At 39.2% G+C, this 23,161-nt stretch overlaps 1 protein-coding gene across 1 annotated transcript in view; it reads right to left on the bottom strand.

Annotated features, from left to right (window-relative positions):
* SUSD1 (sushi domain containing 1) overlaps nt 1-23,161 on the bottom strand; it is a 170,629-nt gene that overhangs the window by 113,010 nt on the left and 34,458 nt on the right. Inside the window, exon 6 of the mRNA XM_006900855.1 lies at nt 7,958-8,137. Coding sequence (XP_006900917.1) covers nt 7,958-8,137 — 180 coding nt within the window. The remainder of the gene's footprint in view (nt 1-7,957; nt 8,138-23,161) is intronic.

Raw genomic sequence — 23,161 nt, 5'->3', positions numbered from 1 at the left:
TGAGGTAGAAGCAGAGAGAGCAGGCCTTTGGCTTATCCAGTAGCAAGATTCTAGATTAAAAGAGGAGGTCTCCAGAGTCCATTTGAAGTGGGGATTGGATTTGGGGAACCAAAGCTCCTCAGATGTTAATAAGGTGCTTTAATAGATAATACTACACATCTTGTAAGGTACTCTTCTGGCCTTTTAGTCAAAAAGGGGCAGTTCAAATCCACAAGCTACTCTCATAGAAGAAAGAGGGACAGTCTCTTCTCACAAAGATTTACAGTCCCTGAAATCAGATAGAGAGTCACAATGCGTCAGACTCAGCTCCATGCAAGTGGGTTTATACATATCACATTCTGTTAACCTCCAATACTTCTATGTACCACAGTTGTAACTAATTAGTAATTTGTTGTCTAATTTCTAGATCTTCTGAACGCAAGCTTTATGACAGCAAAGACCATGTTTATCTCTTTATACCCAGAATCTAGGACAGAACCTCAAAGATGTTCATAAAATTATTATTATTATTGGATTGGTTGAACGAAGAATGGATAGATAGATGATCAGCACCACTAAATGTTATAGAGAAGAGGAATAAGTATTTAGTTAGACTATAAATTTAACCAACAGTGGTGACTAGTGAGCTCTATAGCAGAATTAGAGAGAAATGTGGATGTCGGATGTCTGAATCCCCTTCAGAAGGCTGAGAACAGGAAGAAGGAAACAGAGGCTGTGAACAAATACTACTTTTAGAAGTCCCATTGTGCAGACAGGTGCTAATTTATGCACTCTTTTGGTTTTCAATTTTACATTGTCTTTATTTATATTTTAAATTGGTAAAAGGTCATGCAGAATATATTCAAGTAACCCAAACAGATGGTCAAGCTCAATGTCATTTCTATTTAAAAAACAGCACTGAATTTCAAAAGTAATAAATTGCTCTTCTAAAGCAACTTATAAACTACCTCTAAAGGCAATTCCCTAATAGGAATTCTAGAATAAACTTATTCTGACATGGCAGTATAACTGAAATCAGAGAATTCTTCTTTGTTGTTAATATGTTTAATAAATGCATGTTTAGCTACACCAGTTCTGATATGTCTCCTTTCTCTAAAAATTAATGTTCTTAATTTTAAGTCTTTTTTTCTTTCCTTTTTTAAAATTCATTTTCTTAATTTAGAGTCACATAAAATAGGTAGAAAGAGTATATCTTAAGTGCTTCCCTAAAATGTATTACACACTTCTGGATGATTTTTGTAGCATATGAAGAGATTTTTATATACTTACTACATTTTGGGTTTTGTGCACAGTAAGAAAAAATTACAATTAATTCATATCATTTCTAATATGACATATTACAAAATTTATTTGATCATCAAATTTTCATTTTAAACGTTGGTTAAAATATAAGTTGTTTCAAAGAAGGTATTAAGTAAATAATAGTTTGTGTGATACTCAGAAATGGTACAATTTGCTTGAATATTCACAATTCAAGCTGGAGAAAACACTAGTGTAATAGAGGGTGTGGGCCTTTGGGACCTACCACTCCAAGTTCAAATCCTTGCTCTGCCCTTTGCTAGCTCCTAAATGACCTTGTAAAATGTATTTAACATTGGTGAGCCTCAGATCACTCATCTATGAAGTAAAAATAACAATACTTTCTGCACAGAGTTTTTCTGAGAATTTAAATAAAATCAAGCGTTCAGGTTCCTAGCAGGCAGCCCTGGGCACATAAACTGGCACTCCATCAGAGGCAGTTATAAAACTTGATGGTCCAAAAATTATGCATATATTAAGCTCTTGTCTCATTCCAAGATGACAAAGGAGAAACAATGGTCATGCCCAAAAGGGCCATGGTCACAGGTCGCCTATCACTGTACAAACTGTGTTTCTGCGTTCCCAAAGCCAAGACAATAAAGAGGTTCGTAATTTGAAATATAATAGATGCAGCCATCATCAGGAACATTTCTGAAGGGTATGTCTTAACACATATGTGCTCCCTAAACTCTATGTGAAACTACACTATTGTGTGAGTTGTCCTGTTCACAGGAAGATGGTGAGGAGCTATTCTTGTGAAGCCCAGAAGGACAAAACACTCCCACCCAGGTTTAGACCTGCAGGTGCTGCCCCACGACCTCCACCAAAGCCCATGGAAGGATTTGAGTACTTAAAGGCTTAAGAAAAAACTTATCTGAAAGGAAATAAAATGGAAATTATACTTTTAAAAAATGATGCATAAGTTGAGCTTTATGGCATATATGGTTATCCATATAGAGGTGTCCAGCTATTTCCATCTGAAACACACACAACTGCATATGAACATCTTCTAAGCTGCAGAGGGAAGCCAGCACCAAAACGGATGAGCCAAAGGCTCCCAGGAGTCCTGGAGACATTTGAAGCAGTGTGTGGTTCAGGTGAGGGGGTGTAGAAAAGACCTTTGCAGATAAGTATTGTTCCAGTAGAGATATTACCCTCTTAAGAACTGGGTGAGCGTCAACCTTATAATTATTAACTCAGATTCTAAACATAAAAAGCCAAATGACCTATGCAGAATGAAAGCCAGGGACAGTCTTATCAAGAATGAATCAGCCTCTTTGATCTTGAGGTAAGCCGACTCACTAAACACCAAGCTTCCACCTGGGGTTTTTCCAGACACTAAAGCAGTTGCCTAATTCCCAGCTGTCTGCAATTTCCAGTCCAAACTGGCCTTAAGGGGGGTAAAGAAAATCCCCCACCACATTGCTAGAGCTCACTGTTCACTAAAAAGATAGAGAAATCTGTACCTCTAATCCAATGCAACTAAATACAACCTCGGTTAAGTAAAGATATATATTCAGTTTGGCACTAAGTATTCAAGTACTGAAAAAAGGGTAAACAGAGTGAAAACACAAAATGCAGGCAAAACACACTCCAAGAAAGAGGCAAAAAAAGTAGTAGAAGATTGAGAGAGGTGGGAAAGTAAGTATATGAAAAAGAAAAATCTAAAATACAAAAACCAGGTTGGGATAGTAAGGAGGGTGAAGAATGGGTAGGAAAAAGACAAAAGGAGGTCTACAGCTAAGCAGGAAGCGTCTTAACAGCATCTCTCTCACTGTATTTCCAGAAGCCTCTCCCACCTACCACCCAGAGATCATTGCACTACACCAGGAATTAATCAGCATGTAAATCACCCCTTTATCTACAGAAATTGAATTTAGCTGCCAATCTTGATTGAGGGCATACAGGCCTCCTCACAGAAGGATCATAGCTCTCAAAGAGAATGCCTTTTCTTCCCTTAAATCAAAGATCTTGCACAAACCCATGGAAACAGCTGCAGCCAAAGCCACAGACTTTGTGAAAGGTGGCAGGCTAAGGATGGTAATTATAATTAGCAGTTACATAACATGTTTGTTCTTCAAAGTGCTCTACAAGCATCAGCTAATTAATAGCTTACTATGCTCCATGCAGATCCACTGGTTTTTCATGTAGTGACTAATCCTTGTACCCCCACTGAATTCTGAATGGTGGGGGCAGATAGCAAGGAAGCAAATGACTGAGGGTCCAGAAGCTATGGCCAGCTCTCTTATAAGTGACTCCATAACTAGCTCTGTGCCAGGGATATCTATCTACATTTTCAAATTTAGCTTCCTCAAAACTGGATCATGTCCTCCGGATAACTTTTGGAGGTGTTATTAGAGAGGCTGTGACCATCAGTCTAGCCCAATATGGAATTAGTTCATTCTCAATTTCTGCAACTATTAAGAATGAGACCTAGGAGTCTTTGATATTACAGGCACACCTGTAATTGTGTAATTGTGTTTCGCTAATGTGCAATCCCCAGATACTATATTTCTTTACAAATTTAAGGTTTTGGGCAACCCTGTGGCAAGCAAGCCTACTGGCATTTTTCCAACAGCATATGTTCACTTCATGTCTCTGTGGCACATTTTTATAATCCTTACAGTATTTCAAAACTTTTCATAATACTACTGCACACGTAATAGACTACATTACAGTGTAATTCATGTGACTCACTTTACTGTGAGGTTCACTTTATTGTAGTGGTCTGGCACCAGACCTGCAAATCTGCAAGGTATGTCTGTAATTAGTTTACCCTTACTTCCCTGCACAAGTCAAGCAAGTTATGGGCAAAATGTCAAAGGGAAGTTAAACCTGATCTCCGGATTCTCATTCAGGTCTGCCCATCTTTGTTTCTCTTATTGGTGTCTCTAGGTTAAAACCTCATGCATTTGTGGTGGTGACTAAATATGGGAACTTTGTGGCACAGGCAGAGCCTCTGCAGCAGGACCAAAGTTCCTGTCTACTTCAGGGAAACTTTGTTCAAGGATTTCAGGAGTACACAAATATCCTGAACGTGTTTGTAAAACATTGTTAATATATGTCTGTGCGTTCCTTTGGGGAAAAAGCCTGTTTCTTGTATTGTATTGTATTGTATTGTATTGTATTGTATTGTATTGTGTTGTGTTGTGTTGTATTGTATTGTATTGTATTGTATTGTATTGTATTGTATTGTATTGTATTGTATTGTGAACTTCAAGAAGACCCCAAAATCAATGGCATTGAATGGCATCCTCTTCCTAAATAAAATGCCTCCTCTGGAAACTCTATGAACTTTGATAAGTGTCGATAGTTGTAGAGGGGCTTCAGGCCTTTTGTTCATAGGATCACTATCAGTCATGCTGACTTGAAGGCAATCAACAACAACAAAAGAACAAAATAGGTTTTCAAGTATGTAAATATTTACAACTTCATTTTTATTCTTCAGATAAACTGGTGGGTTTGAGTTAGCTGGCAAATTCTAATTAATTCTTTCATTATGCCATCAAAACTCCTTCAAGAAAGTTTTGTTGTTGTTAGGTGCCCTAGAGTTGGGTATAACTCATAGTGACCTATGAACAACAGAGCTGAATCCTGTCCTATCCTCATCATCTCTGATACACTTGAGCTCCTTGCACCAGTCACCATGTGAAAATCCATCTCTTTGGGGATCTTCCTCCCTTTCACTGACCCTCTACCTTCCCAAGCATGATATCCTTTTCCACAGAATAGCCTCTCCTAGCAACATGTCCCAAGTACATAAGATGAACCTTCACCATCCTTGCCTCAAAGAGCACACTGGTCACACTTTTTCCAAGACATACCTGTTCTTTCTTTTGGCCACCATAACTCAAAGGCATAAATTCTTCTGTCATCCTTAGTCACTGCCTAGCTCTCAAATTCATAGCAAGAGATTGAAAAGACCCTCACCTGAATTAGGTGCACTTTAGTCTTTAAACTGACAGCATTGTTCTTCAATATTTTGGAGAGGTCTCTGACAGAAAACTTGCCCAAAGCAATACATTTCCTTTTGTCTTTACTGTGGGTACCAGGTGTGTTGATTGTGGATTCAAGTAAAATGAAATCATTGACAGTTTCAATCCTTTCTTCCTCTATTATTTCAAGAAAGTAATGTCTGGCAAAGCATTTCAAATAAAACCAGATATCCACTTCCTAAATAACATGCCTCCAAAACTCTATGAACTTTCATAAATGTCTATAGTTGTAGAGGAGCTTCAGGCCATTTGTTCATAGGGTCGCTATGAGTTGTGCTCGACTCAAAGGGCATAAACAACATCATAAAATTAATTCTGAAAAAAAAAAAATAAAATTAATTCTGATTCATGACAACTCCCAGTGGGCCAATAGAACTGTACTCCACAAGGTTTTCAATGGTTGTTATTTTTTGGAACTAGATCACAAGGTATTTCTTCTGAAGTGCCTCTGGGTGGACTTGAACTGTCAACCCTTCTGTAGTAGTCAAGTACATTAATCATTTAGACTGCCCAGGGACTGTCCCCATTCCATTGATTGTTACATTGTTGTGTATGGCAAGTCTGAGCTGATTCATAGCTGACCTTCCAGCAGGTTTTCAGCGATACTAAATTTTAAGGGAGAAGATTGTCCATCTTTGCCCCATGAAGCAGTGGATTTGAACCACATGCTTTTGAATTGGCAACACAGACAGTCCAGGTCAAATAAATATTTGTCAAATGAATAAATAGATTTCATCAAATCCTCATCTTCCTCTGAACAGTTATTCACCTGTTTCCCCTACTCTACGTGACAATCATCCTTAGTCCACATATTTTGCTTGCTTGCCCTGGCTAGATTTTTTTTCCTATAGAAAACTTGGGTAAGATTAGAGACATTCTAACACAAATCTGCAGCAAGGCAACCAGACAAAATCGATCTTGATATTTCACTTTTCAAAGCTTTGCCATCAGAGCAAAGCAAATCAACATATAGGGATATATCCCAAGAGGCATTTGGTGATGTGTAACAGGCATTTGTCACCCTCCTCAACTGACTATTACAAATGGCAAAAATTATTGCCTTTTCACACTTTGTCTCCTAGAGGAAGACATGTGAAATGAAGCTGTGTGCATAGGGTATACACATTTCTGATTCATAAATTCTCTTCAAATAAGGCAAACCATTTCAGTAAAAGACTTACTGTCATCTTCAATATGGATTGAAGTTCAACATCAAGAAAACAAAGATTTTCACCAGTGGGCCAACTGGCAGCATCATGAAAGACAGAGGAGAGATTGAGATTGTTAACAATTTCAGTTTGCTTGGTTCTGCAATCAGCACTCTTGGCACCAGCAGTCATTAGGAAACCAAAAGGCAAATTGCAATGGGAAAATCTGCTGTCACGGACTTCTCCAAAGTGCTGAAGAACAACAATGTCAGCCTAGAGACTAAAGTGTGTCTAATCCAAGCCATGGTCTTTGCAATAATTTGCTATGCATCAAAGAGCTGGCCAATGACTAAGGATGACAGAAGAAGAACTGATGCCTTCAAGTTGTGGTAGAGGAAAGTACTGAACATACCATGGGCTGCCAAGAGGACCAACAGGTCTATCCTAGAGAAGGTGAAATCAAGCTGCCCCTTACAGGCAAAGATTTTGAAGCTCCATCTCACAAACTTCGGGTATGTTGCTAGGAGGGGGCAGTCCTTGTAGAAAGACATCATGTTTGGAGGGATGGAGAGACAGTATAGGAGAGGAAGACTCCACATTGAGATGGATTGACAGTAACTGAAGTAATGTCATTAAAGGTGGATCTGTCTGAGACAGTGAGGTTGGCTAGAACAGAGGTCAGAGCTATTGTACATAAGGTCACGATGAGTGGCAGGCAACTCAATAGCACATAACAACAACACATGCAGCCAAAAGTGCTTTATACCATGTAAACATCTCCCGTAGATTATGTCATTTGATTCCCCCTATAATCTTTTGAAGGAGAAAAGGTAGATTTTATTTTGCCCTTTTATAGATAAAGAAACAGAGGCTCAGAGAGACATATAGCTAATTTAACTAATTTTAACTAATTTAAATTCTCACAATTCCTTTTCTTTACATCACCTGTTGGTTTGGGGTCATCCCCCACCCTCCAAAAGGCTATCTTTGTGAGTAAGGCAAGACCTTTAAGAATGCTCCCCAAGAAAACAGCTCATGGAGAAAAATTTTTCAGCACAGCAGGAGAAAAGGCAGGAATCATTGTGCTTTACAGTGAATTTCAAAAGATACATGCAAAATTTTTTATGCAACTTGTTTTCCCAATCCACCAAGATAAACCATAAATGCTTGTGATTTATTCAACATACATAGCAAAGAGAGGGAAGTGAAAAATAAATTAAAAAATGAGATAAAGAGAGGGAAATGCTCGATGAGATGGACTGAGCCAGCCACTGTAACAATGGGCTCATCAGAGGACGTGATGAGCTGCAGACAGGGTAAGGTTCAGATCCATTGTTCACAAGGCTATTGAGACTAATTGACTTGGTGGCACATAACAACAACAACAACACATAAAGCCAGGTGCCCACTGGGACAAATGGCCCGGCCAGACACTGCACACAGAGTGAAGCAGCACATGAATGGTTTTCCATCCCTCTAACTTTCTTGGTCCCAGGGAACCGGGAGAGTGTGTACCTGTGCACATCAGAGTACTTTCTCTCCAGATGCCTTTCTCTGTGCACACGGAAGTGATCTTCCCTCCAGGGCTCTCAAAGCCCTCTTGACAAATGTAGTGAGCCACACTGCCCAGGCTGGAGCCGGGATTCCTCTCCAGGACCGCGTGCTGCACTTCCGGAGGACTGCCACAGTCGATCTCTGCAATGGAAGGCGGCACAGGACTCGTTAGGAGTCCCAACTGCTCATTAGTATTTTGGAAATAAATACTTCATTATTATCAAGTCCATCCGGAAAAAAGAGAACACGGCAACTCCATCAAAGAATCCAACCACAGTTATATCGAGTAAAATTGTCCAGAGGTACAGAAAATAAGTGTTCCCTGGCATTAATACAATTTTCAAATATGTGTACATGGGGAATTGTCAAAAGGTAAGATTGTTTACATTGCAGCAAACTTTTTACCCTACCTAATAATCCACCTCAGGGTGTTTTGCTTTGTTTTTTTCATCTCAGGGCTTTTAAGAATTGAAAATTCAGGGGAGCTCTGGTGGCCTAGTGGCAAGAAGCTGCACTACAATCCCAGAGATACGCGGTTCGAATCCACCAAATGCTCTGTCGGAGAAGGAGGGGCCATCTCCTCCTGTACCAGTCAGATCCAATTTGATGGTACACACACAGAGAAAATAATAAAATTTAAAAAAAAAAAGAATTGAAAATTCCTGGTACAACCTGCATTATGCAGATGACACAACCCTGCTTGCTAAAACTGAGGAAGACCTGAAGCACTTGCTGCAGAAGGTCAAGGACTGCAGTCTTTAATATGGATTGAAGTTCAACATCAAGAAAACAAAGATTCTCACCACTGGGCCAATTGGCAGCATCAGTATGGCTGGTGTAGAGATTGAGATAGCTAACAGTTTAAATTTGCTTGGCTCCTCAGTCAACACTCTTGTACCAGCATCCAAGAAATCAAGAGATGAATTGCACTGGGAAAGTCAATTGTTCAGGGACTGCTCCGGAGTACTGAAGAGCAATGACATCAGGCTGGAGACTAAGTTGTGCCTGATTCGGGCTATATCTTTGCAATTGCATGCTAAGCATCGGAGAGCTGGACATTGACTAGGGATGATAGAAAGAGAATTGATGCCGTTGAGTTGTGGTGCTGGAGAAGAGTGTTGAATATACCATGTACTGTTAGGAAAACAAACAGGTTTGTCCTGGAGAGGGTGAAGCTGAATGCTCCTTGGAGTCAAGGATTCTGAAGCTTTGTCTGACATACTTTGGACATGTTGCAAGGAGACACCAGTCCTTGGAAAGGGACATCATATTTGGGAGAATGGAGGGACAGACAGCACAGGAGAGGAAGACTCTCGATGACATGGATCAATTCAATGACTGGGGTGGTGGGAGTGAGTGTGTCCAAGACAGTGAGGATAGCACAGTATAGAACAGGGTTTAGGGCTCTTGTACATAAGGTCGCTATGAGTCACAAGTGACTCAACAGCACATAACAACAACAACAACCACCTTTTATTATGTATTTTCAGATCCTTAACTCCTGATTAGATGATAATACAATTGTGGGAATTGTTGCCAACTGAACAATAACTCAACACCATTGAGTTGGAACCAATTCATAGGTGACTCTCCATCAGGGTTTCAGAGGCTGTAAATTGTACAGGAAGAGACTGTCCATCTTTCTTCCTCAGAGGAGATACTAGATTTCAACTGCTGATCTTTGTGTAGGCAATGCAACACTTTACCTACTAGGCCACCAGAGGACCTTGAATTGGCAACTAAAGAGCTGGTAATTGAAAAGTAAATGAAATATATTTTTTAAACAATCTCTGGGCTTTTCAATACAAATTATTAGAGAAAATATTTATCTTCTAAACTTTTAATTTACATAATGCCTTTCAAAGAAAAAAAATCCGTTCCATAGAGAGATAAACCTGAAATTATAAAATTGATATTAAGTTTCTCCTCTGGAACTCTCTTTTGGAACCAAAATTTCTCTTCTGGAACCAGAAGAGAATGGAATATGTTTACAGAGAATTATCTGAAGAAGAAGAAATATAGCCCTACCATCCTGTTGTCATTTTTATGTGCCACTGAATCGATTACAACTCATAATGATCCTTTAACAACAGCTCTGAACCTTTCCCTACCTTGAGCCAACCTCACGGAGCACAGCACACCTGAACCTACTGCCACAGTCACTATGTCAATCCATTGCATGCAGAGTCTTCCTTTCTTATGCTGACATTCTACCCTTCCAAGCATGATGTCTTCTCCAAGTAATGGCTCCTCCTGACAACATGTCCAAAGTAGGTGAGATGAAGTTTCAAAATACATACCTCCAACTGGACAGCATTATGCTGAGTGAACTAACTCAGTTTCATAAGGACAAATACTGCATAAGACCATGATTGTAGAAATAGAAGAATAACTAGTAAAACACGTATGTGGATTGAGGTGGGGAGAGCAAAGGGGTGAGGATGGGGGAGGGGAATCATAGAGTCACACAATTTGATCAGTGGAGGGAGGGGTAAGTAAAAGAGATGGGAAATATCCGGTGGGGATCTAGAAAGACGGGGTAATGGTGGGCATAGTTCAATGGTGATTAAGTTTATAAAACATAATGAATGAGAATGATTGTATGCAGCACAATGTAAATAAAGGATAGTGTAAAATACAATGTATATGAACTTTGTTAGCAAACAAATATAATTTTTTAAAGAGATTGCATAAAACACAATGTATATGAATGAAACACAATGTAAACTAATTGTATGAAACCCAATTTTAAAAAGATTGAAAAAAAATATCCTTGCCTTCAAAAAGCGATCTGGTTTCACCCTCTCTAGGACATATCTGTTCTCGTATCAGGCCATAGTATGTTCAATACTCTTTTCCAGCACTACAACTCAAAGGCATCAATTCTTCTGTCATCCTTAGTCATTATCCAACTCTTAGATCCATAGCAAGCCATGAAGACCATGGCTTGGATCAGTCACACGTTAGTCTTTAAACTGACATCATTGCTCTGTAGCACCAGTCTGGAGAGGTCCTTGACAGGAGGACTAACACAACTCTTCTTTTGATTTCCTGACTTCTGGTGCCAAGAATGTGGATTGTGGATCCGAGCAAGATGAAATTATTAACAACTTAAATCTTTTTTCTATCTATCATGATACAGTCTTTTGGCCTGGTGGTAAGGATTTTTGTTTTCATTATGTTGAGATGCAGTCAATATTGAAAGCTGCAGTCCTTGATCTTCTGCAGCAAGCATTTCAAGTTCTCCTCAGTTTCAGTGAGCAAGGTTCTGTCATCTGCATGACACAGGTTGCTGACAAGTTTTCCTCCAATCCTGATGCCACGTCTTCTTCATAAAGTCTCAAATGATCTGTTCAGTATATAGATTGAAAAGGTACGCAGAAAGTATACAACCCTGACACAGTTTTCTTTAAACCACGCAGTATTCCCCTGTTCTGTTCTAACAATGTTTTCTTAGTCTAGAGAATCCCAGAACATTGTGCTCATGCAAAACCTATACCTACACCAAGAAACTGTTATCTGAACACTGCATGGTGACCATTTTTGACCAAGAAAAAGAATACATCAAAGAAAAAGAAAATTATTTCAGATTCTGGTTTTTAAAAATATGTATTTCTCTATAACATCTTAAGTCAGGATTGAAAAATAGCCTAATGACAAGAAGAACAAAATTAACTGGAATAAATATCCTAAGAAAGAGGGGAGGAGTTTTTTAAAAAACAAACCAAAACACTGTTGATCAATGAACTCATCAAGATATACAGATATTGTCATATGCCATTGAGTCTGACCCGACTCTCAGTTGACTCAACAACAGGTTTTCAGAGGCTATAAGTCACACAGTAAGAGATTTTCATCTTTCTCCTAAGGAGCAGCTGCTGGGTTTGAGCCATGTGCCTTTGGGTTGGCAGTACAACTCCTTAACCTTAGGTCATTAAAGCTCCAAAATACACAGATAGGCTCAAAAATCACTAAATATTATTTTAGAGTGTGTTATAACTATTAGTAAAAAAGGTTTAGAAATAAAAGCTATAAATGTAAGAAAATAATTTTAAAATAGAATTCCAAATTATTTATGTAAATTCTGAGCATTTTAGAGGTGAAAGAAGAAGACAAACGTTAAATTTCTCATACTTTACAGCAGAGGAAAGTGCACAGAGTTCAGTTTATTCTACAAAACATAATAAATATAAAATAAAACTGCAGTAATAATTTCAAATGTAACCAATAATCCTAGCTAAATACATAAAAAATATAACTTTCATAATTCATTTTTATTTTTTCCCCTTCTATTTCCCACTATAAGAAGCAAAGAAAATGAACTACTGGCAGCCAGGCTTTTAAAGCTAAAATCAATTTATTGAGATAAAGCATTCAGACCAAAGAATATGGTATAGTCTGTTCCCATCTCCCATCATCCATTCTTGGTCTTAGAAATAAGTAGATTCTATTAAATGTCTCTGATGCAGAATTGGTAGATTTAAAACAACTGAACTTGCCTCAATCATCTCATGGCTGTTCACTCTATTGCAAGACCCTAGAATTATTTCCTTGAAAAGGAGTTTTATCTATTGTCATTGGAGTTATGGTAACAACCACAATGTAACAACCAAACCCACCAAACCAGTTTCTTAGCATTCAGATGAAAAAAATGTCTCTTCTTAAGTTCAGGTTCAAGTCATAAGCAGTGGGGGACCACAGCAAGATGGTCATTTCTGAAACCTCTAGCCCTTTCTACCTCTCCAGCCCTGTGTTCACTTTCAGAGTTTGTTCCATTTTCATACATGTTTACCACACACAAGTTTCTTTGGCTCTCATGTTTTCCCAGCATTAAACCTTTAGACATATTTATTGACCCAAAACATTCCAAGACATGAGCATATGTGTGTATACATGAGCAACCAACCAAACAGGTAGTTAATGTTTTATAAAACTGCCCAGTTGCTGTTGATATCTAAAACATCTTACAGTTTAAGCCAGGTTTCACTTACAGGTAGAAATGGGGAAGCATCCGAAAAGAAGATAGAGTATAGGTTTATCTAAGCTAAATTATTTTGAAGCTTGAATTCTAAAGATGAGCAGAGGAGATGTGTGGGAAGGAATCTGGTGGCAGATACTTGAATCAGAGAAGAAAAAAAAAATCACCAAAAAACCCACTGCCAAACATAGCAGCACTGAAGGAATGAAAGTACAGAAAGCAAACTGCCTGCCAACTGGGGATGATCCAGAACAGTGGGCAGCAGCAGAGTAGCTTTAGTTGGACTGTAAGATTGAAATAATAATAATTATAATACTAGAAGTCTCAGGTTTGATGAGAGTTCAATGTTCAGGCCTTTAGAAGCTTCAAAGGCTCAGGTGATCCCCCAGTGTTAGGCAGCCTAGACTGAGGACCCTGAGTTTCCATCGGAGAACTCTTAAAAGTAGATGGTCTCTTGTCAAAATAAGTCTAGAGAAAATTCTAACATAGTTTGGATTAAATTCATGGATCTAAGCAATAACTGTACATCTGGACCATTTGACAGCTTTTGAAAAGATCACATGCTGGAGTCCACCTCCCACCTCTATCCAGAGAGAACACTTGTGACTCAGTAGAACTGTGTTGAATGTTTGACGTCTGAATTTCTACAGCGCTCTATCAATTTGATTTTTATATACATCCTCAGTTGAATTAAATTCCTAAATACTGGTGTTAATAATTAAATAATAATTATACCTTAAATATTGGGGTAACTGGCTACAGTTTATCACCTGTATTCCAATAAAGCCTAATGGATAACTCTTTAGCGTAACACTGCACAATAGGGATCATTTTCCCTATTTTATAGGTCAAGATTGCTCAAAGGGATTAAATTGCTCAAAGTCATACACGTAGTATTTGATGGCCAAGACTTAAGTTTATGTCTATCAGATTTCTTCTTCCTAAACCCATTGACTCTTAAGAGCTGGTCTATCTCTGAAATCCTATAGTTTATGCCCTCCCTTCCTAAACTTAGTGATTTTTGTTTTTAAAAAGATCACTTTGTCTGCTGTGTGGAGAATGAATGGAAGAAGAGTAAAAGAGGAATGCAATAGAGTAAAAAATGCTAAATCAGTTAGAGGTTTTTGAGGTGATGATAGAAATGGAAAGAAGATATGAATATTATTCACAGTAGAAGAACTGAATATTCTTAGTTATAGACAGCTATTGTTGTTGTTATAAGCTGTCAAGTTAGAAATAACTCATAGTTGATCCTCCAGTGAGTTTCCAGAGGCTGTAAATCGCACAGGAGGAGATTGCCCACAGAACATCTGGGGCCTTTGGGTTGGCTGGGCAGAGCAATCTCTTACCATGTGGCCACCAGAGCTTCCTATGTTCTGTGCTTCTGAGTCAAAAGCAACTCATAGGTGATCCTCCAGTGGGTTTTCATATGCTGTAAATTGCACTACAGGAGACTGTCCATCTTTCTCCCTCAGAACAGCTACTGGATTCAAACCTCATGCCTTTGTGTTAGGAGTATAACTCCTTATTTGCTAGGCCACAAGAGCTTAGGGCTCCTTATAGAATCAAGAATTACCTATAATTATCTATTACTACTCATTTGGCCTTAAAGTATTTAGCCTATTTTTATTAATATGTTATGATGTATCCCCAAGTATATGTATAAATCCTAAAGGACAAAATCTTGATCTTATAATTTCTCAAATATCCCACAAAGCCTACCTTATATGTTGTTGTTGTTGTTAGGTAGGTTACCACTCACAGCAAGGCTATATGTCATGGAACAAAATCTAGTACAATTCTGGGCTGTCTTCCAAATCTCTGCTCTCCTCAGACCTACTGCTGTAGTTACTGTATCAATTCATCTTGTTGATGGTCTTCCTCACTTTCACTGACCCTCTACTTTTCCAAGAATGATGATGTCTTTTCCCAAGGACTGATAACATGCCCAAAGCGTGTGGGACAACGTCTTACCTTCCTTGCCTCAACAGAGCACTCTGATTGTACAACTTCTGAAACAGATTTGTCTGTTCTTTTAGCACTCTACGGTATATTCAATATTCTTCACCAAAATTGCAATTCAAAGGCTTCAATGCTTTTTGGATCTATTCGTATTCACTATCTGACTCTCACATGTATATGAAGCAAAGTAAAATCATCAGGTCAGGCATATCTCAGCCTTTAAATTGCCATCCTTGATCTTTCACACTTGAAAGAGGTCCTTGGCAGCAGATTTGCCCATTGCAATATGTCATTGTTTGATTTCTTGACATCTTCTTCTGGGGGTGAGGAGTGGAATTGTGAGCCAAGTAAAATGAAATCATTGACAACTTCAATCTTCTTTATTTATTTATCATGATGATGTTTATTGATCCCATTGTAAAGATTTCAGTGTAATCCATACTGAAGCCTATAGTCTTTGAACCTCTTCAGTAAGCGCTTCAAGTCCTCAGGTTGTTGATCATTCTTCCTCCAATTCTGATGGCACATTCTTCTTCACCTAGTCCAGTTGTCTTAGTTTGGTCATTCAGCATACAGACTGACTAGGTATAGTGAAAGGATATAACCCTGACACACACTTTTTCTGAATTTTCAACAATGCAAAATCGCAATGGACTGTTGAAATGACTTTTTCTTGGTCAATGTACAGATTCTGTATGAGCACAATTAAATGTTCTGGAGTTTACTTTCTTCTCAACATTATCCATAATTTATTATTATGCATACAGTAGGTAATTTTACCTATTAACCTAAAATACTACATTTTATATAATAAATACTCCATCAATAGAGTCTCACTGACAGGTTTCTACTATTTTATCAGTTTTGTAAATGTAATAATTTTTATATGATAGCAGCCCCTAAAGAAGGCAACAGGCATAATAAATTGTAAGCACAAAACCGAAACAAGAACATACTACTTCTATATCTATTCATCAACAGAGGTCACTTACACCTATCAAACCAAGTAGATGAGAACGGGGGGAAGCTCTAGAAACTAATAACAGCGGGATTCTGAGATACTTGTTTAAGCCTCAATAATATAAAATTTTTACAGGGTGCGGTACGGTGATGATTGAGAGAGCCTGGCAGGTGTGTGCCAAGCTCTGGCCTGGCCTCTGCATGACCCCAGTTCCTCATTCCTGACCCATCCCTGCGGGGACAATAGTGAAATATTTCCTGGGCCCGAGCATGCTCCAGAGTTCCTGGGACCAACCTGAATCCTGACAGCAAATATGTATTGATGGAAGACATAGTACACCGAGAAGTTTCCCTTGACCAGAATCTCCTGTCCCAGAGACTCCTGACCAAGACCAACAGGATGTCCCGCTGGGCTGAGCGACTGTTTCCTGCCAAGTTGCTCACTCGGTGTCCATACTGGAGGATTCTATTGTGGACCCACAGAATCAGACCATGACTACCTTCACCTGGAACACCAACCATGTCCGGCTGATGGTGGTGAAGGAACGCTGTGTTTACTGTGTGAACTCTGATGACTGTGGTTGGACCAAAAACTGCCAAGAAGCCTGGGTCTCTTCTAGATTGTTTGGTGTCTCCAGAGCTGTCTAGGAATTTGGTCTGGCTCGTTTTAAAACAACATGACCAAGACTATGAAGGATGCTGAATACATCTTAGCCAAGCTACAAAGTGAAGCCCCTTCTAAGACACTTGTTAAAACTGTCAGGGAAGCCGAGGAAAAGGCAAAGGAAACAGCACTGGCAGCTACAGAGAAGGCCAAGGACCTAGCCAACAAGGCAGCCACCAAGAACAGCAGCAGCAACAATTTGTGTAGCCATTGTGGGCCCTGCACAGCCCTTCTACCACCACTACCACACAGCAGATAATCCAGCTCCAAACCCCTACCCCCAGTGTGCTTTCTTATTAAGTCAGCCCTATTTATTGTCACTGGCATGAGGGGCAAGAGTTTTATTTGGCACCTACAGAACAGAAAGCATGTTCTCCAAGGTCTGCATATTCCTCCCATTTGGCAGCTGAGGTCTAGAGAGGTACAAACTTGCCCAGCTCAGTGTGCACGTTAGTGGGAAATGCTAGACTGTGAGCTCCATGAGGGCAGGGATTTGTTTGCTCTCTGATTTGTCCCAAGTATCTGGAATAATATCTAGTATACAAATAGGCACTTTTTTTTTTGGTCAGGGGACAATTTAATAGGCTGATAAACAAATAGGCACTTTTGACTTAGGAAAAAAGTTATTACAGCATTCATTGAAATTCTGCTGAATGCTACACAGTCTAGTAAATAGAAACGAATGTATTTATTCCTAACCTATGCTATACCTGCAAGGTATATAGTTTGGGGTGGGGTTTGTTTGTTTTTTTTTTTCTTGTGTAGTTTACAGGTGTGAAAAGTGGAAACCTTAAGAGTTCAAGCCATATTCAAAAGTTATTGCTAGAGATAGAGGCAACAGTCAAACCTTGGCCTTTGTAACCCCAAAGTCCAAGCTTGCTATATCTATACAATCTCACCATGAAGGGGTTCACTGTAGACTTTAGCCAGGATGGACTTTACACGTTAACTAAAACCTGAGAAGAAAAGGTGGCATGCAGGAGCATTTAAATCAGTCTGGTTGGGTTCAAGAACAAGTCCCTCTGGCCAGTTTTATCTCCAGGACAGAGCAAAAGAGATGCTGGAAAGAAAAACTACTCCGATAGCAGACTACTTGGAACTAGTATTTAAATCCAGGACACTAGGGATGAAAGTGTCTAAAGACAGCCCTGGTGCCACAGCAGTTTTGCTCGGTTACTAACCTAAAGGTTGTTGGTTAAAATGCCTCCAGCACCTTTGTGGGAAGAAAAAACCCGATAATCTGCTCGTGAAAAAGACTACAGCCAAGAAAACCCAGTGGGGCAGTTCTTCTTTGTCTCACAGAGCTGCAGTGGGTTGGAATCTATTCACCGGCACACACCAACGACTGCATGGATCTCATAACTCGGAATGAATTCCACAGCCACTAACAACACTAGCCTGATCTTTCCTGGACTATGGCTTAATAATAGATATTCCCAAGATCAAAGGGAGAAAACACAGTCATTGCCACTTTTACACAGAGAAAAAGAACCCAAGAAAGTAGTAAGTTCCTAATGAGAAAGACTCAAAAAGCAATCCAACAGAGGCCACATTAGGTAATAAAAATGTAATTCCATATGATAACCTTCAAAACTTTCATTATCACAAGGAAATAAGTCTTTAAAAATCAGTTTCTGTCCAAGAGGAAGAAGCAAAATAAGCAGCACAAATTTTCATTGCATATGCATAGGAGTGTTCACGGAAGCACAAAGTTCTCTGGCTACTAAAATTATTAAATTACAACACTTGGATCTGCATCAGGAATAGAGTCACCTAATTATAAGCATGGTTGGGCATCTTTTCCTTACTATTACATTGTCTGTGGTTTTATTCAAATAACTGACTCTAAGATATGGTCTCCATGAGGGAGAAATGTGTTGTGCCAATTTCAAGGGCCAAATTTATAATATAACTCCATCTCATATCATCCAGGTAAAAATGCTTATCCAAACTGCCCCATTTAAGCATTTCCCCCAAAATACAACCAAAACAAAAACAGTCTTTGTGATTAAAAGTGTAGGCAATTCACGGGATTGAGCAGTAGGTTAGGTGCCAGAGTGCTAACCAACAGGTTGGCAGTTTGAACCCACTAGCTGCTAGATGGAAGACAGATATGACAAGAAAGTTATTTCCTCCTGTTAAGATTTACAGACTCGGAAACCCAATGGACATTCCTTGTGAGTCAGATTCAATCTGGCAGCAGTGGTTTTGTTTAGTGAAGAATCAACACGTAAGGCGACCTGGTGGCACAGTGGCTGGATGCTCAGCTGATCTCTTAAAGGTTAGTGGTTTGAACCTATCATAAAGAAAGAGGAGGTGGAGTGCTTCAAAAAATATTTCAAATTTAAAACCCTCAAATTCACTGCAGGTTCTGACTCACAGAGACACTATCAAGTTTTCAAGACTGAATTTTAACAAGAGGAGACTGACCAACCTTCGCTCTCAGAGCCATTGGTGGACTCGAACTGATGGTGGTGCATGGTCTCTTGGTTAACAGACCGCATGCTATGGATTGCATGATCAGAGCTCTCCATGGACAGTTCTTCTCTGTCCTACCGGGTGGCTATAAGGCAGAATCAATTCAATAGCAGTGGATTTATTTGTGTTGCAATCAATGCCTGATTATATTATGTATGTCACCTATACTGATTACCATTTATTACAAATACCATCATAATAACATAACCTGATGAAAAAAATAATATGGTGATATAAGACTCTCTCTTAGACTGGTTTAAAGAGACTCAGACACCGTAGGAACAATGAACCTGAACCTTACGCTATCTTGTACCATCCTCGTCATCTCTGATATAATCGAGTCCCTAGTTACAGTCACTGTGTCAATCCATCTCATCTTCCTTTCTTTCACTGGCTCTTCACCCTTTCAGGCATGTCCCTTTCCAAGGAATGGCTCCTTCTAATAACGAGCCCAAAATACGTGAGACAGAGTTTCAACATCCTTGCCTCTAAGGAGCACTTTGGTTGTACTTTCTCCAAGACATATTTCATTTTTCTCTTGACAACCATAGGATATTCAGTACTCTTCTCCAATGCCACAGCTCAAAGTCATCAATTCTTCTTTTGTCATTCTTAGTAATTGTTCAACTTCCTAATGCATAATAAATAAGTAAAAAGACCAGGGCTTGAATCAGGTGAATCTTAGTATTTAAAATGAGAGCATAGCTTTTCAGCACTCTGAAGAGGTCCCTGACAGCAGATTTCTCCCAATACAACATGTCTTTTGATTTCCTGACTGCTGGTATCAAGAGTTTTGATTATGGGTCCAAGTAAGAAGAAATCATTGACAATTTCTATATATTCTTTATCTATCATGATGTTGTCTATTGTCACAGTGGTAAAGATTTTTGTTTTCTTGATGTTGCTGTTGTTAAGTGCCATCAAGTCGAGTATGACTCATAGTGATCCATTAACAAAATATCTGAAACCAGTCCTGTCCTGCTCCATCCTTACACTTCCTGACACATAAGAGTCCATTGCAGCAGTTACCTTGTCAATCCACATCGTTGAGGGCCTTCCTCTCCTTCACCAACCCTCCACCCTTTCCAACATGATGTCCTTTTCCAAGGAATAGCACCTCATAGCAATAATGTCCAAAGATGTTAGGCGAAGGCTCATCATTCTTGACTCCAAAGAGCACTGTGGCTGCCCCCTCTCCAAGACATATCTATTCATTTTCTCGGACATCCATGGAATGTTCAGCGCTCTCTTCCAACACCATGGCTCAAAGGCATCAGTTCTTTTTCTGTCATCCTTAATAATTGTCCAAGTCTCATATGCATAGCTAGTAATCGGAAAGACCATAACCTGAATCAGGAGCACCTTAGTCCTCAAACTGACATCAGTTTCATAAATGTTCTATTATGTTCTAGATTTAGTCAAATAGAGTAAGATCTTTCCTTTAGGGCCACTTAAATTATATCTCTCAGGTAGCTCTGGTGACCTAGTAGCAAGAAGATGCACTGCAACCCCAAAGGTGTGCAGTTCGAATCTACCAGATGCTCTGCTAGAGAAGGAGAAGCAATCTCCTCCTGTACTAGTCAGATACAATTTGATGGTACACACACACACACAAATAGATTATAAATAATTTAAAATATTTAATTTATAAAATTACATCTCTCACTGATGGTAGAAGTTGGAATCTAACATTTCCCGATATAGCAAGTTGAATTTTTAAAAATGTTATTGCAATCATCAGGGCAAATGAGAGGATTATATGGGATGCCATAAAACCCATTCTCAAGAGGAGTTTTTAACTACTGTAGCTACACTAATGAGTTCATTAGCACCAGAAAGTTCACCTGCTCTCAAAACAATAGAAAGGAAAAAATAATTTTTTAAATGTATTTTATGTTTTAAAGTCTTTCATAACTTTAGCCATGACTAGCAATATCCTTTAGATCATATTCATAGTGCTCATCTGGAGGAAACAGAAAACATTTCTATTTAATATAACAATACTTACTGTCAACAAATTGTGTCTAACATGGAAACAGCTAGGATCTGAGCTGCTCAGAAGTTGCAGAGGTGATAGTGGTTGAAAAACAAGAGTGTCAAGAGTGAAAAGGGGCTTATCAGCATTACCATTGTAAGGATCTTCCATTTGTGGAAGTGATAATGGATTTTTAGACTTTGAGCTATATATAAATCTTTGTACAAAAGATCACATTAAAACTCTTAATTTTAATGTTGTAGTTATAAATAGAGTATGTTCAGTGAAAACCACAAATAAAATGAAAGCTGAAAGATCTGAGACATCCTGTTGGTAGGAAGTTTCAGAATGATCTTAAAATTTCATTTAAAACTAATCACTTGGGGGAAAAAACCTCCTCTACAATAGTTTGAGAGTTATAATTTTCAGCTCTTTTACTCTAATGGCTACTGCTAATCCAGTATCTACCGTGCTGGGCACAGTGCCAAGTGCTTCATGCTTCATACTCATCATCTCATTAAATCTTCATAGTAACTTTATAAGAGGAAAACTATTCCATGCCCCTATATAGAATATTGAATATACCATGGACTGCTAGGAGAACAAACAGGTTCATCCTAGAGAGGGTGAGACCAGGCTGCTCCTAAGAGTCAAGGATTCTGAAGCTATTTTGAACATGTTGCAAGGTGGGACCAGTCCTTGGAAAGGGATGTCATGCTTGAGAGGGTGGGGGGACAGTGCAGGAGAGGAAGACTGTCGATGAGATGGATTGATTCAGTGACTGGGGTAATGGGGTTAGGGTAGTAGGTGTGTCTGAGACAGTCTGGCACAGGATAGAAGAGGGTTTAGGGCTGTTGTACATAGGGTCGCTATGAGTTGCAGGCAGCACATAACAACAACAATAACTTCTACAAGAGCCCTGTACCCTGTGAGGGTCATACGTACCCTCACAGGTTATGGGAAACCAAAAGTCCACCTTAGACTTCTTGCTCCTGGTTCATCAAAGCACAGAAGTGTCCCATCAAGTTGAAAACAGGAATGACAATGGTACAGAAGACAAAGAAAGTACGTTTACAGGATAAAGGATGGGAATTCAGAGGGGAAAGAGCACAAAGTTGAAGGAAGAAGGGAAAGAACATGAAATTGAAGGAGGAAACAAACGAGAAAATCATGACTTCAAGGCTCAATCAAGTGATAAGCTGGGAAGCAGTATAAGAGCCAAACCCCCAACACCTGCCATTCTCTGTGGCCCCCTCGGAGGAGATTCAGGATGCTTATAGGTCTCAGAGGGAACCCTGGGGAGGTAGTCCAGATGGATCTGTTATACTCACCTAAAGGCAGCACTATTTTGGCAACTGGAGTCCAGCAGCAGCTCCAGGGAACAAGGGTGGGCAATATTCTCCTTCTGTAATGTTCAGCCTCAGAAACCCAATCAAGAGTCAGCTCTGAGGCCTTTCCAACTCAACAGCAATAAGAATTTTTGGCGTTTTTTGGTTTTGGCGGTAGTAGGATATTTTGTGGTTTGCTTTTTTTGTTGTGGGTTTGTTTTTTCTTTTTAGATGGCTCTTATGTATGCCAGACACTGTGCCTGGCTGGAGAGATCATACTGAAGAAGAAGATCACATGGTCTGAGCTCCCAGTGTTTCCTTTACAAAAACCACAAATATGATTGTGTATTATGTATTAAGAGAGATAAAGACATCAGAAGTGCCATTTAAGCTGAAACTCAAAGGTTTAAAAAGGGCTTACTGTGCAAAATAATTAATAATGAGGAGGAGGAGGAGGATGAGGATGAGGATGATGGAAGCAAGCATTCCAAGCATAGAGGAAAAGCTTGTGGAAAAGTCCTGGAGCTGGTGAGCGATTAACAGATTGACAGAGAATTGATAAATTAACAAACTGGTGAGAGATTAACAGATTGATGGAGAATGTAATGTGCCGAGAAAGCGAGAGGGCCAAACCACTACAAGGAGCCTGGATTCTACCCTAAATTCAACAGATGTTTCAGTGTTTTAAGCAGAGTTTTAAACAAGAAAAAAAGAATAATCCCGTTTCTTTATCAAGAAGTAGAAGTGGATTCTTAAAGGGGACCATGCAGTACCAGATACATTGCCCCTGAGATTGCCAGAAAAGAAGATACGGCCTCAT

This window comes from Elephantulus edwardii, unplaced genomic scaffold, assembly GCF_000299155.1.
Source record: "Elephantulus edwardii isolate Elephantulus edwardi_28Jun2011 unplaced genomic scaffold, EleEdw1.0 scaffold00297, whole genome shotgun sequence".
Taxonomy (NCBI): Eukaryota; Metazoa; Chordata; class Mammalia; order Macroscelidea; family Macroscelididae; genus Elephantulus; species Elephantulus edwardii.
Note: the sequence above shows the minus strand (reverse complement) of the source record. Positions and strands in the feature narration are given on the sequence as shown.